An 18,080-nucleotide genomic window follows, 5' to 3' on the forward strand; every position below is an offset into this window, starting at 1 on the left:
TGCTCAATCGTTTTTTTTTTTTTTACAAACTCATTGACAATTTTTTTCCCAGAATCTGCAGCATTTATAGGGTCTTTCAGAATATCTTCTGAAGCCACATCACCGGTTGTCAAAGAAAACAACTCGTGCATATTCTCCATTTGAATGACATGGTATCTTCGGAACTGGTCTACAAGTTTAAAAGCATCATTGTTATCCCTTCTTTGACTTGATGGAAGGCAGTCTTTGTGGGTGTCTTTTTTCATCTTCTCCATCATGTGTCAGTTCATACAAAGATCTTGTATCCTGTGGAAAGGATGCTCGTTCGTTGTAGGTGATTGACAAAGGGTTTCTAGCTCATTTCAAGTGATGGCTACCAACCTTCCAGCAGCCTTTGTTGTTTTGTTAGTGTGCTCAAGACACAAGTCATAAGGCACCCCACTGAAGCTGTAATTGGTCTCTTTGGCTACAAAATTTCCATCTAGGAAGCCTTTGTAGACCTCTAGTGCTGTCTGTGCCAGATGTTCCATGTCTGCTATGAATACAGCACCCTATCTTTTGTATTGAGTGTGGTCATTTGCAGGAAACCAAGGCATCATGCTCTTAAAGGCTGACGTGTACAATTTACAGTTGCCACATCTCGGACCCTGTGTGAATGCCAAGAGAATAGACACAAGCTCCATGTATTGCCTCCAGAAGGCAAAAGTTGGTTTGTCTTTGTTAGCCTTGTCAAATTCAGCAAGTAGATCTTCAAGCTCTCCAACTTTTTTCATAGCGTACTGCAGCTGGTTTAGTTTCTCCACATCGTAAGTGTTCTGAAATTGCTTTTGCCAACTCAAAGAAACTGTTGTCTATGGTGATATTGTCATCTATCCACAACAGAAAAGTTGGCCACAATATTCTCCAAAGTGCTTCAGAGGCAAGTGTGTGTGCACAAGCTACATGGTTCTATCCATTTCCTTTCATGATGTTTTCAGCTGTGTTCTTTCCAAAAACACTACTTTCCTCAAAAATGTCCCTCAGTCCTGAATCATCAAGGTGCTGGCCAAAAATCTTTAAAAAGTTCATCTGCACATGAAATACACCCAGGAGAATAACAAATTCTCACACTCTATTTGGTGGTGCCACAGAATCATCTTTGCTTTCGATAGAGCTGCTCATCAAAAGCTATAACTATATTGATTTGGCCTAGTTTTGTAATCATTTTGTGACAATTCTGTAAAACTGTTCAAAGTGTGTCATAATCATGTGCTGGAGAATTTATGATGGGCATCATTCAAGCTACTTTTTTTGGGTGATCTGATTTTGACATAAGGTGGTTGAAGCCACGCCAAGATGGAACAGTAGTATCTGACTTTTTTGTTTGTAGATAAATAGAAAAAAAGTTATTCTATTTGTTGAAATTATCTCTATAATCGTTGAAGTTTTCGTTGAAAACATCTGCTATGAAAAAAACCTTTACTTTATTATTTTTTTAAGGCCTTATACCAAAGCTTTTTAGAAAAAACAGCAGCCCCTGTGGTGCAATACTCCTTTGGTATACTGATTTTTAATTTTTTTTAAATCTCATGTTTATGCATTAGTTGAATTATATTGCAAATCATTTCAAAATTATAAGCTGATGTTCAGAAAAATAAAGGAAGCACTTGGGGATAAAACACGATTTTACCACTTTAAGAATAGTCATGAAATGGACAAAAATTATTTTCTAAGCTGACAACCTGTCTAGAATACATTTTAAGGGGTCAAATATTAACACTGTATAGGTTGTCAACTTTTACCCTGAGGTGTCCACAAAAGTTACAATATCAGTGCATCCTCATGTGGTGATTAAGGGATGATGAATGGCTGAAACTCTTCCCACACTGAGTGCATGTGAATGGTTTCTCTCCAGTGTGGATCCTCGTGTGGTGATTAAGGGATGATGATTGGCTGAAACTCTTCCCACACTGAGTGCATGTGAATGGTTTCTCTCCAGTGTGGATCCTCATGTGGTAATCAAGGGATGATGAGCGACTGAAACTCTTCCCACACTGAGTGCATGTGAATGGTTTCTCTCCAGTGTGGATCATCATGTGTAGTTTGAGGGATGATGATTGGCTGAAACTCTTCCCACACTGAGTGCATGTGAATGGTTTCTCTCTAGTGTGGATCCTCATGTGTTTATTAAGGTATGATGAGTGGGTGAAACTCTTCCCACACTGAGTGCATGTGAATGGTTTCTTTCCAGTGTGGATCATGATGTGAATCTTAAGTTTGCTTTTGTTTGCCAAACTCTTTCCACACTGAGTGCATGTAAATGGTTTCTCTCCAGTGTGGATCATCATGTGAATCTTAAGATTGCCTTTTCTTCCAAAAATCTTCCCACACTGAGTGCATGTGAATGATTTATTTCCAGTGTGGATCATCATGTGAATCTTAAGTTGGCTTTTGTTTGCCAAACTCTTCCCACACTGAGTGCATGTAAATGGTTTCTCTCCAGTGTGGATCATCGTGTGAATCTTAAGATTGCCTTCTCTTCCAAAACTCTTTCCACACTGAGTGCAGGTGAAACAATTCTTGTCTCTCCTTTTCAAAATACCATCAGTCTGTAAATGAGTTTTTTCCTCAATTTTGACATGATGTTCCTCCTCTTTATTCCTTTCATTCTCTTCAATCAGGTCTGAAATAAATAAAACATTAGTGATCATTAAGTCTTAAAAACTCTCATCAAAAGCTGAAAAGTGAAAAGACACTGGAAACATTGGCTACACACACTGTAATTTTGATGCACATTAAATGTAAAATAAATCAGATCATATTTTCAGATCATATTTTCCATTAACATACACATTTATGCAAATTTAATTCATCTTTATTTATCTAGTGCTTTTACAATGCAAATTGTGTCAAAGGCGCTTAACATAGAAGTTATAGTAAATTGAAACTCTGTCAGTCATAAAAGTTTTTTTGGTCACATTGATAAGACACAGATTTGAAAGCTGTGGGGGGCCTATTTTTTTTCGTATATATTCATAATTACAACAAAATTTAAAAGTTTTTTCTGTGATAACAGTCAACATTGTTTAATTGGTCTCCACCCATTGGATGGCAAAAAGGAAATGGGCGAAAGTAAAAAGGAAGAGGAGGAGAGTTGAAGTGGGCAGCATTATGTGGGGTGCAGAAGAAAGAGAAATTGACTGAACTGTTGCAGTGCGGGGAAACGAGTAGAAAAACCGTGTCGAGACTAAAACAAAAATTGAAAGTACGTATTGAAAGTGGACTCCGCTACTAGCCCCCATGCTAATGCTAATCCCGAAGTGCAAGCTGTAACTAAAAAAAGAGACGGCTGTGGTGAGTAATAACAGTGCAGTCCTCCAAGCTATTGATGCACTTTGTAATCAAATTGATGAGCTTCGGACAGAGTTACGCAATGTTGTGGAGCACATAAATGCCAGAGTGGAAGCAGCGGAAGAGTGGGTGACTGGTCTGGAGTCTGTGTTGGGTGGATACTCAAACTCTCTTACTACCCTGCAAAAAAGGGTTGAGTATCGTGAAAAAATAAGCTGGCTCTGCTGAGAGACCGAAGAGAGGATCTTGCGAGGTCTCGCTGCTCAAATCACTGCATTACGGGAGTTAAAAAAGGACAGGAGCACGGCAGACGCATAACGGAATTTGTAGCCGGCCTCCTGAAAGATACCCTGAACCTCGAGAAGACTCCACTTCTGGACCGGGCACACCGCACTCTGCGTAGCAAACCAGTGGACGGCAAGGAACCGCCAAGGCCCTTCATGATTAAATGCCACTACTTTCCAAAAAAGAGGATATTTTGAATAAAGCCATTGAAATCAAGGCAATCACGACAGTACACTTTGCTGTCAAAGACAATACAAATGTTAATGTCACTCTCCGGTTACCTTCAAGTTACCACTTATTAAATTACATGTTCGTTGTTGTTGTTTCTAGTTCTCAAGTATATTTAGTCAATAATGGCATAGCTTTGTAGTAAAACATCAAGAGCTGTTCAAATTGTTTTGTTTTACACGTGAGGTCCCACATGGTCAGCTATTTAAGAGTGGGAGTAGCTGGAAGTGTATGCAAGTTTAAGTGCAAGGTTTCAATATTGTGTTGTTTCGTGTTACCTTTTGGATGCTTCTGATAAATGTTTTCCACAGCCCTCCATAAAATGGGTGGAGTAAAAACAAACTGTACCAGTTGGAATGTGCGGGGGTTAAATCACCCAGTGAAACAAAACAATGTGTTCCTATATCTTAATAAGTTAAAATCTGATATTGTATATTTACAGGCGACACAAAAAAAGACTATTCTAAACTTAATAGAGGAGTCCATACACAAATATATAATTATAACTTCAATTTCAAAAGTAGGGGTGTTGCTGTACTCATACGTAAGAATGTTAAGTTTGTTTTGGAGTCAAAAGTGTTGCATAAAAATGGCAGATACATAATAATCCAAGGTTATCTTTTTTTCAACATGTCTGTGGTCCTGGCCAATGTGTATGCTCCCAATTTTTGACGATGTACAATTTTTCAGTGATATTTTTTTTATTATTTTAGTTACTAATGCAGTCAAAATCTGTTTGCTAATTGCAATCACACATGAAAACATTACTGCATCTAAAGACTTTACATTTTTGTGCACTAAGCTATGATTTTGTAAAATGAACAATGTATTAGTTCATGAAATATGGTTCATTTTTGTAAATTTATACAGTTATATAAAACTTCCATGTTTTTCACAGAAAGATTCTGGCAACCACAGCTGCTGGTATTTTTTCGGAAATTTAACAGATATTTTACACAATAAGAGTTTGCTAATTAACACTCTCTTGGTGTTGACAATGTTAACACTTTCAAAAGTGTAATTTTTAACACTTATAATGGTTCCCATATAAACTCTGAGGGAGTGTTAATTTTAACTCCAAGGTAGTTAAATCTACTATCTAAAATTTGCAGTGCATGGAACAGATATCATGAATGTGCGTAGCTTCCGTGGTGCAGATTTAGACTCATAGCACTATATGGTAATGATGAAATACAGACAACAAATAGCCCGAATAAGCATGAAGAATAATCCAAAAGTGCGTAGATTTGATACTCAGAAGTTACAGAATTCAGAAGTGCACTCAAACAGTGAACTCAATCAAAGATCCTCCCTAAGTGATAGAACCACTGAGGGTGACTGGGGTGCCATAAAGAATTCAATCATATCAGCTGCACAGGAAATGATTGGCTTTAAGAGATGAGAAAGTAAGCAGCATTGGTTTGATCAAGCGAGAAATGATGCACAGAAAAAGATGCTCCGAAAAAAACACCAGGAACAACCATCATAAGTTAAGAGCACGAACAAATGCCACACAGATCTGCAGACAGAGAAAGAGAGAGTGGAGGAGCAAGCCAGAAAAAGAAATAGAGGAAATGGCAAGACAGAAAGAAATCAGAGCCATGTATGGACAGATAAGGAAAGAAAAGAAGGGATTTCAAGCCAGAAATACGATGATTCTAGGAAAAGATGGTAATCTAGAAGAAGTTCCTACCAGGGTTGTAGAAAGGTGATGAGAATGGTTTAAAGACCTACTGAATCATAATAGCAAAATTGGGCTATCTGAAAGCCAACAGACTACAGCTCCCGAAGTGAAAGTGTCGGAACCTAGCCTTTCAGAGGTGGAAGAAACTATCAGGTCAACAAAGAACCATAGAGCTCCAGGAGAAGATCTGATCACTGCAGAACCGATACAAAATGGAGTTGAAACGCTTGTAGAAATCATTAAAATCTGTAGACAGGAAAAAATGTCGGAAGAATGCAGAATTGCACTGATTTTTCCTATCCACAAGAAGGAAACAAAGCTGGTGATGCACTTTCCTGTATCCCGTTTAATTTAGTACTGAAGAAAATAGTGCTACAAATAGATGAACCCTGGAGGTACATTGTTTAATAGGACAGTGCAGTATCTGGCTTATGCAGATGATGTAGACCTACTCAGCAGGAGGGAAAGAGAACTGAAAGAAAGCTTCATACAACAAGAAAGAGAATCACAACGGGCAGGCCTACATGTGATTACGAACAAGACAAAATATATGCTCATGTTAAGGTCTCAAGAGTACCACAACAGAATCCCTGCAGGTAGGAACGCACTTCTTTGAACGTGTTCCTAATTTAAATTATCTGGGATCTCTGCAGACAGACTGCAACAAAAACAGTTAGCAAATAAAAGACAGGTTGAAGGCAGGAAACAAGGCATACTATAGCATGCAGCACCTCTTTCAATCTTGTCTGCTGAGCCGAGAAAGCAAGGAAAGACTCTACCGTACAGTACTATGGCCAGTGGTAATGTATGCCAGTGAAACTTGGGTATTGAGAACTCGGGACAAACTGCTTCTTTATGCATGGGAGAGATCCTAAGGAGGATTTACAGACTGAAGTGTGACCAAGGTGAATGGCGCATAAGGAATAATGCAGAAGTGGCAGACATGTATGCAAACCCAAGCCTGGTTACAGAAATAAAGAGGAACCATTTAGGATGGCTGGGCCATTTAGAGTCTCCCCGAACAAAGAGCTGTTAAAAGAGCACACAAGCTAAAACTAGAAGGAAGGAGATGTCCTGGTAGGCCACAGATAAGGTGGTTAGATGACGTAGAAGATGATCTATATACCCTAAGAGTGCATGCCTGGAGAATGCAGGCTTTGGATCGGGAAGGATGGAGACGAGTGGTGGAAGAGGCCAGGACTCTACATGGGCCGTAGCGCCTCCGGAAGAAGAAGAATGGAATGCTCTGAAAGTATTTATGAGGATAGATTATTTCCTATCAAGCTAGTGCAAATATAAATAAGTCAAACGGCTTACAGAGATTATGAAAAAAAATAATACAATTGATCATCTACCCTCAACATCACCTTCAGAAGAACTCCATAAGAAAATACTTATTCTGCAAGCATAATATGACTCCTTGACAAGTGAAAATGCAGAGGATCTCCACATAAGATCAAGCCAGATTTATTATGAACATGGTGAACGAGCTGGCAGGCGATCGTGTTACCAACTGTAACAATCCTCAGCAGCTGGTTTTATAGCAGCTGTTAGTAAGGATGATGCAGTATTATTACTTCACTATCTTCTGGTGGCGCTGCACTGCTGGCGACACGGGCACTTGTTGCTGCTGACGTTTTTTGTGAAATTACTTTTGAACTTGCTGGTATACTTAATTATTTAAACTTTGTGGCGGTACACTGGTACTTTAGTAGTTTCGGGTGCAATATCAGTATGACGACTTTCGTAGAACTCTTTATTGGCCTGCTAATAATCGGGCACCTGTTTTCTGCCGGCTACACGCACATAACAACGAATAGCGACCTGATCATGGTATACACAAGAGAGGACTTGCTTCAGCTTCGGTCAGCCGACTTTGATGCACCACCTAACCTTCCCGACTGTTTGAGAAACAGGGTGACGGCGAGAACATGTCGTCGGAAAAGAGGTCACAGAGGCAGCGTCTGGCGGCGTTTTCACCGACGTGAAAACAGACCCCCGTTACCTGCAATTATTCTTAGTAACGTCAGATCATTGCAACAGAAGATGGATGAACTGCGCATCAAAGCTAGAGCCTGCTTTGAGTATCGAGAGGCGGGTCTCCTGGCACTGACTGAAACATGGCTTCGTCCGGAGATTCCGAGTTCGCTGGTAGAGGTACAAGGCTTTTCTCTTATTCGAGCCGATAGATCTGCCGCCTCAGGAAAAAGCAAAGGAGGTGGAATCTGCGTTTATGTGAATGAGCGTTGGTGCAGTCACATAACAATAAAATCTGCAGTATGTAATCCGGATATTGAGCTCTTATGCTTGAGTTTGAGACCTTTCTACCTCCCAAGAGAATTCGGGAATATATTAATCTGTGTGGCTTATGTTCCACCTTCCGCTAAGGCAGCTATAAGAGACTGTATTCAAGACCAACTTGAACGTACACCAGGAGCGCCGGTGTTTATTCTTGGTGATTTTAATCATTGTAAATTGGAGACTGTTCTTTCTGGATATGATCAATATGTTAAAGACAATACAAGAGACAAAAATGTTTTAGACAAATGCTATGGGAACATCAAAGAGGCATACACGTCCAGGGTAAGACCTCCCCTTTCAAACTCTGATCACAATACTGTGTTTTTAATTCCTGTAACTGTAAACTGTAATTTTAATTGATCATCAAGGATTAAGAGTTACTCAGAAGGAGTTAAATGGATTATTAAGAGACACTAGGATAAAACATAAACAATGCCTGGAGAATAGACTACACATGTCTAATTCTAAACAACTGTGGGACTCTATAAAACCTATGTCCAATATGCAGTCTTTTACTCCCTCTATTTCTAGTTTTGATGACTCACAGAAAGTGAATGAGTTGAATGACTTTTTCTTAAGATTTGAGAATTGTGAATACACCTCAGACAACAGTTCGGAGGTAATGTCTCCTAGAGGTGTTACTTATGATAGGCCACTGATTGATCCTAAGCAGATAAATTTTTATTTTAAGCATATTGGCTCAAATAAATCTGCAGGTCCGGATGGAATTTTGCCATACACTGTTAAATGCTGTGCTGATGAACTGACTCCAGTTTGGGTTCCCATATTTCAAAAATCCTTAGACTCTGGTATTGTTCCTAGCTTGTGGAAAAAATCACTAATTGTTCCTGTTCCTAAGTTGGCGAGGCCCTCTGAGTACAATGATTTTAGACCGGTGGCATTAACATCTGTTATCATGAAATGTTTTGAGAAATGTGTGGTGTCCATTGTAAAATCAGAAGTTGCTAGTAATTTAGATCCTCCTTTTACTACTACTATTACTACTACTACTATTATTACTGATTAACAGGGAATTAGGGATAAATTAAAAACTTCTATAAAACTCTTTGCAGCTCTGAGTTAAACAAAATTCAGCTTATTGAGAGCTTTAATTATTAGAGATTACCATCCCTCTGATTCAGATCAGTTGACATTAGAAGGAAATATAACACCTTCTAAAATTGAAAATGCAATCAAAAAATTAAAAACCAGAAAAGCACCAGGCCCTGATGGCTTCCGGCCGAGTTTTACAAGACGTTTACTGCCAAGCTAACACCCCTGTTGTGCAAGGTATTTGCTGAAGCTCTAGTCTCGGAATCGCCCCCCCCCCCATGACATCAGCTTTTATAACACTACTTCTTAAAAAGGATAAGGATCCACTTATATGTGAATCTTATCATCAGCTTACTCTGTGGTGATTATAAGATCCTGGCTGAAGTGCTGACAATCAAGAGTGGAGTTAAGTCATGGAAAAGATAATTCACCCATATCTAACTGTTCTTATTTCTGGGAGACAGTTATCTCACAACCTTTGTCGCTATTTAATAATATTTATTCACTTAAAATGGATGAATTCCATAAAAATGACAATACTACCAAGATTTCTGTTTCTATTTCAGGCCGTGCCTGTTTTTATTCCCAAGTCATTTTATTCATGGAGTTGAAAAATTGTATTTCTACATTTCTCTGGGATGAAAAAAATTCCTCGCATAAGAAAGGAATTCTTGGAAAGAAAAAGGAAGAGGGTGGATTGGCAGTGCCAATTTTTTATACTACTATTGGGCAGCCAATTTACACAAACTGATATTCTGGTTTTCCATCATCTGTAATGATGAGGCCTCACTTTGGTTACTGATGGAACAGCACACGTCTAATCCAGTGTCTTTATGTTCACTTCTTTGTGCTCCGATTCCAGTGAGTAAACAATATTCTATGAATAACCTAGTTATAAATGGATTACTCAGAATATGGTTACAATTCAGACCTCACTTTAATAATAAATAAGTATTGCCTTCTGCTCCCATTTTGTTAAATCCGCTAACCCCTCCTTCTCTTATAGATTCAGTATCCCAATGATGGTCTAGAAAGGGAGTTAACTGTGTTAAGGACCTGTTTAAAGATGGCATATTTATCTCATTTCAACAGTTAAGAACAGACATTGAGATTCCCCAGTCTTATCTTTTCAGGTACCTTTAGGTCCATAGTTTCATTAAAAAAAACACTTCTCTCCTTCACTGAACCAACCAGAAGCATGCTGGATAGATGAATTGGTAAATATGAACCCATATCAAAGGGGTATCTTGTCCCAGATAAAGTTTGGAGGCAGCAGATCTGAGTCATATGTTCTGGGGATGCCCTAGATTACATAGATTTTAGACCAATATTTTTAGATCATTTTCATCTATATGTAATACAGATATGTATCCTAATCCTTTCACCTCAATTTTTGGTACAGTGCCACAAGAAATGTACCAGTCAGCTAATCACGTAGAAATAATGAGTAATGATCCTATTAATCTAGTTACAGTACATGTCCCTGTCGAAGGTCTTTGAATTTAAGCTAATTATTCATTTAAGAAGAACGAGCCATTCTCGAACAGGACTTTGTTTTTTGTCTGACTGAAATGTAGGAAGTAGCTGTTTCGATCCAAAAATGTTAATAAAATGTATGTGCAAAACTGGAATATTGCATAAAAAATATGCAAATAAATCAGTGTTTCCGGGTGACGAGGTGGAGCAGTAGGTAGTGCTGTCACCTCACAGAGAGAAGGTTGCTGGTTCGAGCCTCAGCTGGGTCAGTTGGCATTTCTGTGTGGAGTTTGCATGTTCTCCCTGCACTTGCATGGGTTTCCTCTGGGTGCTCTGGTTTCCCCCACAAGATCAAAGACAAGCTGTATAGGTGAATTGGGTGTGTGTTGATGTTTTCCAGTGATGGGCTGCCCTCCAAACGCTCTGAAGGTCATTAATAATTTAATAACATTAATGCTAAAAGGGTAAAGGCATTTTGAATGACCAAAACATCATTTCAGATGTTTTACAGTGTGCTCAGCCGGCTGGTTTGTCCATTCACACACATTTTCATCATCATATGATCCCTTATTACAAACATTTTTTTAATGCTCATACTGGAACCTCAAACCTGGTCGGGAGCAGGTTCAAGTCATATAAACAGGATTAGTATGGGTCAGTTCAAGCAAAGATAATACAGAAAGCATGTACCGAGTTCTGCTATTTTCTTACAGTAGTAGTTATATACACCTGGGAAAATAGTACACATTTTTTAAATATAAATAAATATATATATATATATATATATATATATATATATATATATATATATATATATATATATATATATATATATATAAAGTTATAGTGATTAATAAAATAAAGTTATGTGTGTGTGTGTGTGTGTATATTTATTATATTATATTATATTATATATATAGACTGCCACCTGGTGGTGCAAAGAGAAAACTTTTTACATCGCTTTAGTACAATTTGTGTATGATAATAGACATGCACAATATGTGACTTTTTTAAAGCAATAATACATTTATGCAGTCATAAACATGTTTTGACATTCAATATGATGGTAATTTGATGCTTCACAAAAGTTGCAGATGCCTTTACCAATATCAAAATGCTTTTGTAAACATCCAGTTATTTACACCAATACAATACACTAATACTACAATAACACTAACTATAATAGTGAAAATCTGCTCTAACTGTAAAACTAAATAAATTGCTCTTGACACATGAAAGGGCCAAGCATGCAGCCCACAACAAGGTGGAAAGTTATTGCGTGTCATATTTAACAAACCGTTTACAACTAATTTTATGTAATTTTGCTCACATGGATAATTGAATATTAATCAGATGATGTCATTACGCTGCTGTGCCGTCAGCCAATCGTTGCATTGCTGATCATGATTTCGAGGATCGATAGATCTGTCCTTCACAACACCAGCAGTGATCTCAGATCAGTTCATTCAGACATTTTAATCTGATTCACAAGATTGTTTGAAGAACTAAATTAGCGAGAGATCAGTTATCAATATTAAAAGATCCGGGATCTGCCAAATTATCTTAGATCATTTAAGCGAGCTACAAAGAACAGACCCCAGGTCGATGTCCTCAGCAGTCCTTACCATTATGATAAACAGAGTTAAAATGTCCTTTTTTAATTAAAAAGTTGAAAGTTTTATTGAGATGAATTGTTGGTGATTGTATGGGTTTTGACCAGATTGGGTAACAAAACACGAACAAACGAAAATGAAGGCTTGTTTATAAAGATTTAAGAACTACAGCACAATATTTCACTAAATTTAAGACTTTTTAAGGCCTAAATTTTTGATTTTGGAATTTAAGACATTTTAAGACGCCACAGAAACCCTGCTTAAACACAATAGCTCTGGTAATTAGTTATAATAATAATATCGTCAACTGAGTTAAACCTTTTTTAAATTTATTGTTTTTATTTATTTTATATAGTGCCATTGTCAATGACGCTTTACAAACAGAAGAACAAGAAAAGCAATAACCTTAAGGAGGTAGAGATAATGGGAGACTAATAATACATAAAATAATGACAAAAGACACGAGAACAAGAAACAAATGAAACTCATTCCTCTTTCAATGAGTGCTTATGTGTATTTAGGAGAACTAGGCAGCACACTCAGGGCTGCAAGATGGATTTAATTTACTATTCATATTATTAAAATATCTGAAGGAGTATCAAATGACAGAGGTAAAGTTGGTTTTATATTTGCACATTCGTTCATTTAGAAGTCTCTATATTGTTTACCATGTTACTTTGAATATTTGATCGGAATAAGCATGCAAGTATGGCTTGAAAACAACATTAACACTGTTTATTTGACTGTGAACAATGTTATACTTTGATAGTCATTTGTTGCTAATATGATTTCGCTATTTAGAGTTTGCAAATAACACTTTTATGAAATTATATTATTAAGGGGAAAGTCTGAATGTGTGAATATAAAACCAACTTTACCTCTATGATCAAATGACTGAGTTGGTCTTTGAGAATGAAAACCAACCTGTTTGTTCCTGCAGATCTTCCTGTTTGACTGTGAATGTTTCTTCAATCTTCACATCTTCACTCTCCTCTTTAATAAACGCCATCTTTATAACAGTGTGGAGATCAGTCGCTTCAGCAGGAGTTTCTCTCTGCGTTTTGACACTTTATCCTGTTTAAAATTAACAAAACAAAAAATGTTCTGATTAAAATTAATAAAACAATGAACAGAAACAAAATAATTTCTCGTCAACACTTGCTTCAACAGTTTCTTTAAATAAAAGTGATTAACAAAAGAAATCAGGTAAGTTCGAGATAGAAACAATGAGCTGATTAGAACTAGTACTCAAATTTCATATATATATATATATATATATATATATATATATATATATATATATATATATAGTGATGATGTATACTTGGGATGGAATGACATTATGCTATTTAATAAATTAAACCTTCATTAAACACTTATTACTCACATTTCTGTTGCTTTGTTCTAACAAAAGCCCTAATTACTGTAAGTAAAATAGTACTTCGTTACATAAAAGGTCAAAATAATGTCAACAGCAGGTACATAATTTAGCATCAGATGAAAAACCTGAAACTTTAATCAATCGCTATATGTTTGTGTAAACGTTTTAAAACAAACCTTTCTCCAGCTGAATTTAGCGCAAGAGCGGCGCAGCCTTATGACGTCACACGACATGCCAAAATAAAAGTCTTTTTTGTTTAGCTTTTTTGCCACTTACTGTTGCAGCCATGACTTATTGATATTTTTCTTCCTCGTTTTTAACTTTACACTTGCTCTCTCTCACACACACACAGACACATATTTTCAGTATTTGAAGTTAGTAAAAACCTTTAACCTAACACATTTAGGACCATTTGAAAAACGTTTTTAGGGTCATTAACTCCATAAAGTGCCTTTGAGACATCAACATTTTCAATATTTTTTATTTAACCACATAGTTGTTGTATTAATTAGACCATAGGCTGTAAGAAATTAATGTTGGTCAAGCTCCTGCACTTTTTACAAACAATCTAGCAGCAGAAAAACAGGAAACAAACCTCAAACCCTTGTCAAAAAAATCCTTAAGGATTCCAACAGGATTTCTTTATAGGAATCCAATTAGAATTTTTATCATATTTTGGAGCCTTTCCTTAAGGATTCCAATAGGATTTCTGTATTGTATTCCAACTGGAGTTCTAAAAGGAATCCTATATAGAAATCCTGTTGGAATCCTTTAGGAAAGTTTCTAAAACATGATAAAAATTCTAATAGGATTTCTGCGTAGGATTCCATTTAGAATTTCTATATGTTTTTCGAACCTTAAAACTTAAAGGAATCCATTAGATTGTCTAATATGACTTAAAGGACAAGTATTTAATGGAATTGTTATGGAATCCTAAATGTAGACTTTTCTTTTGTATCTGTGACTGTCTTTCGAAAACCTTGACACCTTAATAATTGTGCAACCTATATTAGAGAACAGCATTAGTGCACAAACCTTTCATAATATTGATTTTAAAGAGGGCAACAAAATGATGTCCTGTTGTTTGAACATTGTTCATTTTTTAATTCAGTTTTCTTTTATATTTACAGATAAAAAATATTCACACACAAAGTTCTAAAAAAAGTTACACTTAATTGTGGTGTCTTTTTGTCATTTTGCACTCATCAGCGCATTTTTGGGAGAAGGCCTTCCTTATTTAGCTGGCTTCAACATTATATTTATTTTTGATGTAACCTGTCAGAGAAAAGAAAAGGAAAAAGGAATATTTAGACACACCTCCATCTGACAGCAAAACACCCTTTGGACTTTTGGGGGAAACTGGAGCACCCAGAAAAAAACCTACGCGAACGCAGGGAGAACATGCACACTTTACACAGAAATGCCAACTGACCCAGCCGAGGCTCGAACCAGCGGCTTTCTTGCTGTGAGGCAACAGAACTACCTACTGCGTAAATTACTCCCTAATTTAATATGCATTATATTATAATATTTATATTTATATATAATATTATATATTGTATGAACTGAATGCACAGGTAATTCCAGTCAGTTTTGATCAAAGTTCAAAATAAATGCACTTCCCTCAAACATTAGAAGTAACCATAGTGACTCAGTGAATGAAAAGTTCCCTTGTAAAGCAAACACTGTTCACAATAATGTTGACAATAAACAAACTAATATGTTGTGCATTTTAGTAGACACACTGCAAATTTTAGATAGTAGATTTACTACCTTGGAGTTAAAATGAACACTCCCTCAGAGTTTATTTAGGAACCACTATAAAAGTGTTAAAAATAACCCTTTTGAAAGTGTTAACATTATCAACACCAAGAGAGTGTTAATTAGCAAACTTATTGTGTAAAATATCTGTTAAATTTACTAAAAATACCAGCAGCTGTGCTTGCCAGAATTTTTCTGTATACATTCACAAAAAATAACCATATTTCATGAACTGATACAATGTTCAGTTTACAAAATCGTAGCTTAGTGCACAAAAGTGTAAAGTCATTAGATGTATTAATATGTTCATGTGTGATTGCAGTTAGCGACCAGATTTTGACTGCATTAGTAACTACACAGTTACCTTTAAACAAAAGAAGATGCAGCATTTTATCAAATACTTTCAGTTCATCTTGGACTTAAACACAGACGCTATTATCCTCCACAATAGTGACACAAAAAACGTTTTGCTGTTTTATTTTTCCTTTCTTGATTTTACGGAAAAATACCGGCAGCTGTGGTTGCCAGTAATCTGCTGTTTTTAACATTCATAAATTCAGTTTACAGAATATTTCTGTTGAAAATACATTCCACAGTCTGTATTTTTTATCGAACATACTTTTTCCCATCTGTTCACTAAAAACATCATCATGTATTACTTCAGGAATTTGCCTGGCATGTTCCTCTTTGGTTTTCAATTTGAATGATCCTGACTGGACCCCCTTTTCCTGGATTTCACACCTCCTGGCAATTCAAAATCGACATGTGTGTTTATCTGTGGAACTCTCCTGTAATCCTGCAAATGTAATGAGCACCTAGATTATCAGATGACACAAAAAATACACTTCCTTTCACACAACTTTTTTTTCTACTAACTGTTCAATGTATACACCATGTGTTTCAAGAGTTTCAAAGTCTTGAACAAATTAGTGCAAGACAACCATGCTGTTTTACAGTGCTAGCCCCCTGCAGTGGTGGATTATTGTAGGTGCAGTGGTGGGTTATTTTATTGTTCTGTCTTGGAACAGAAACAAAGACGAACAGGACGATGACCAGATGAGGAATCAGGAAGGCTGGAGTACCTGGTCTGACTGTGACAGCTGTGAACTTAAAAAGGTGTATTCAGTAGTTCACTGTAGAACTTCTTAGTCAACTAAAGAGCTTCAAGTCAGTGTAATTCATGTCCAAGCTTTACTGGTTTTAGATAAACTGAGAATAAATTTTTCTACTTAAAATAAAGGTGGCTGTTACTCCATCATTCTGAATAATCTCTCTATTTCTAATAATATCATCCAGGATTTTTAATAAATTAAAGTCAATTTAAATGAACAATTCAGTAACTAAGTTGCTTTTACTGTAATTTATTTAGTTTAATTTCTGTAATAAAGCTGTTTGTTAAATCTCTTACATTGAATTTTAAATCTCCATCTGTGTTTTGTGAAAATGATAAAAATGAAAGTTCAAAATAATAAGTTTCTAAATAGTTTGCAATACTTTAAACATTATTAATACATGTACAATGTTAAAAAATATTGCAATGTTAAACAAATGATTACTTTGAACTTTCTTTTTAATAATTGTAAGAATCATTTTTAGTAATTTTGTACCAATAACATCTGATCATAGAAAAACAGCAGCTCTCCATGCTAAAAATGCAGCTTTGAATCACAAGAATAAAAGACATTTAAAACGACAATTATTAAAAAAAAAAAACGTTTGTACTGGCCTCACTAACACTGGCTGCCTGACTGTTCAGTCAGCAACATAAAAGCATAAAGAACCGCAGATGCAGTTTAAAGATCTGTCTTCTTTTGTCTTGATTCTTTTTTTGTAAAACAGTGAATAAGAAATCTCTTTGACTCTCTCATACAAATCTTGAGCAGTGTGTTTTAGCACATAATAATGCTCTCCTGATGAAATCAGCCATCATGAATGAGCAGTTATACAAAACAAAACTATTCTTTAACAGAATAAATCGTTACATTTATCAAATCAGTTAACAAAAATTGTGCTTACAGGGTATTACCCTTGATGGAATTATCTAAACTATTAACAAAACCCTTTAACGCTGTTAATTTCCAAATGAAAGTGAAACTGAAAGCAACACTTTCCGCTACTGACATCAACCAGCAGATGGCGCTCTGACACCACAGAAACTCAAATCCATTTATTATGTGCCACACATATTACCATTTCCCTTGATTCAGTCATACCTCAAATATTCTCCATTGCATTTATGATCATCTAAGACTACGACACAGTTATTTAAAATGGTAAATTAACTTAAAATTATTTTGTGGCGTTATTCTAAAAAATGCAAAATCCGGTAAATGAATAAATGCCTCTTAACTTATTAGCACAACCATGTAAACCTAACTCTAACACATAAACACATTGTCTGTTCTAGTCTAATGGTTTATATATATATATATACACACACACACACACACACACACACACAATAGTAGAAATTAAAATGTGTGTTAGAGTTTGGTTTACATAGTTATACACACATTAATGTTTCAATACAATTAAATAGACAAGGGACAATAACCATTTTCAATGTATACCGCAGTTTGGAAAAGTCAAGGTTTTAAACTGCCAAAGGTTTCTGCCATATCGATCCTACAGTATATGTAAAGTTTTTTTTTCCTTTGTTTTTTATTACAATTTATTTTTATTTTTTTTAGGACAACAGTATCTCCAGCACAAAAGATATACAAAGATGCCATTTTAAAATGTAAAGAATTTTTCGAAGCTAATAAAGACAGCAGAAGTCAATGATTAATTTTCATTCTTTACTATTACCATCTTTACTATTCCAAAAAACTTTTAAATGTTTCTCAAAATAAAATATATCATGCTCAAAAGGGAAAAGGTTTTGTTTTTATCCATACATTTAAAAAGAATATATTTTAGAGCAGTAATCACAATATTGAGAAACTGATTTTTTTTTTTTTATTCAAGGTTATCATACCAGAATCTTATA

The 18,080-nt window shown here is 35.9% G+C and overlaps 2 protein-coding genes across 4 annotated transcripts in view; one reads left to right on the forward strand and one right to left on the reverse strand.

The window, feature by feature from the left end:
• Window positions 1-13,535, reverse strand: part of LOC108183619 (uncharacterized) — a 15,610-nt gene extending 2,075 nt beyond the window's left edge. Inside the window, exons 1-3 of the mRNA XM_087249327.1 lie at window positions 13,507-13,535; window positions 12,874-13,023; window positions 1-2,641 (exon numbers count right to left, since the gene is read on the reverse strand). The exon at window positions 1-2,641 is cut by the window's left edge and continues 2,075 nt beyond it. Of these exons, the coding sequence (XP_087105453.1) occupies window positions 1,788-2,641; window positions 12,874-12,958 (939 nt within the window). The 5' untranslated portion in view covers window positions 12,959-13,023; window positions 13,507-13,535 and the 3' untranslated portion in view covers window positions 1-1,787. The remainder of the gene's footprint in view (window positions 2,642-12,873; window positions 13,024-13,506) is intronic.
• LOC137489472 (uncharacterized) overlaps window positions 1-18,080 on the forward strand; it is a 204,240-nt gene that overhangs the window by 36,126 nt on the left and 150,034 nt on the right. The gene's annotated exons all lie outside the window — the stretch shown is intronic.

The sequence above is a fragment of the Danio rerio genome, chromosome 4 (assembly GCF_052040795.2).
Source record: "Danio rerio strain M-AB ecotype USA chromosome 4, GRCz13ab, whole genome shotgun sequence".
NCBI lineage: Eukaryota > Metazoa > Chordata > Actinopteri > Cypriniformes > Danionidae > Danio > Danio rerio.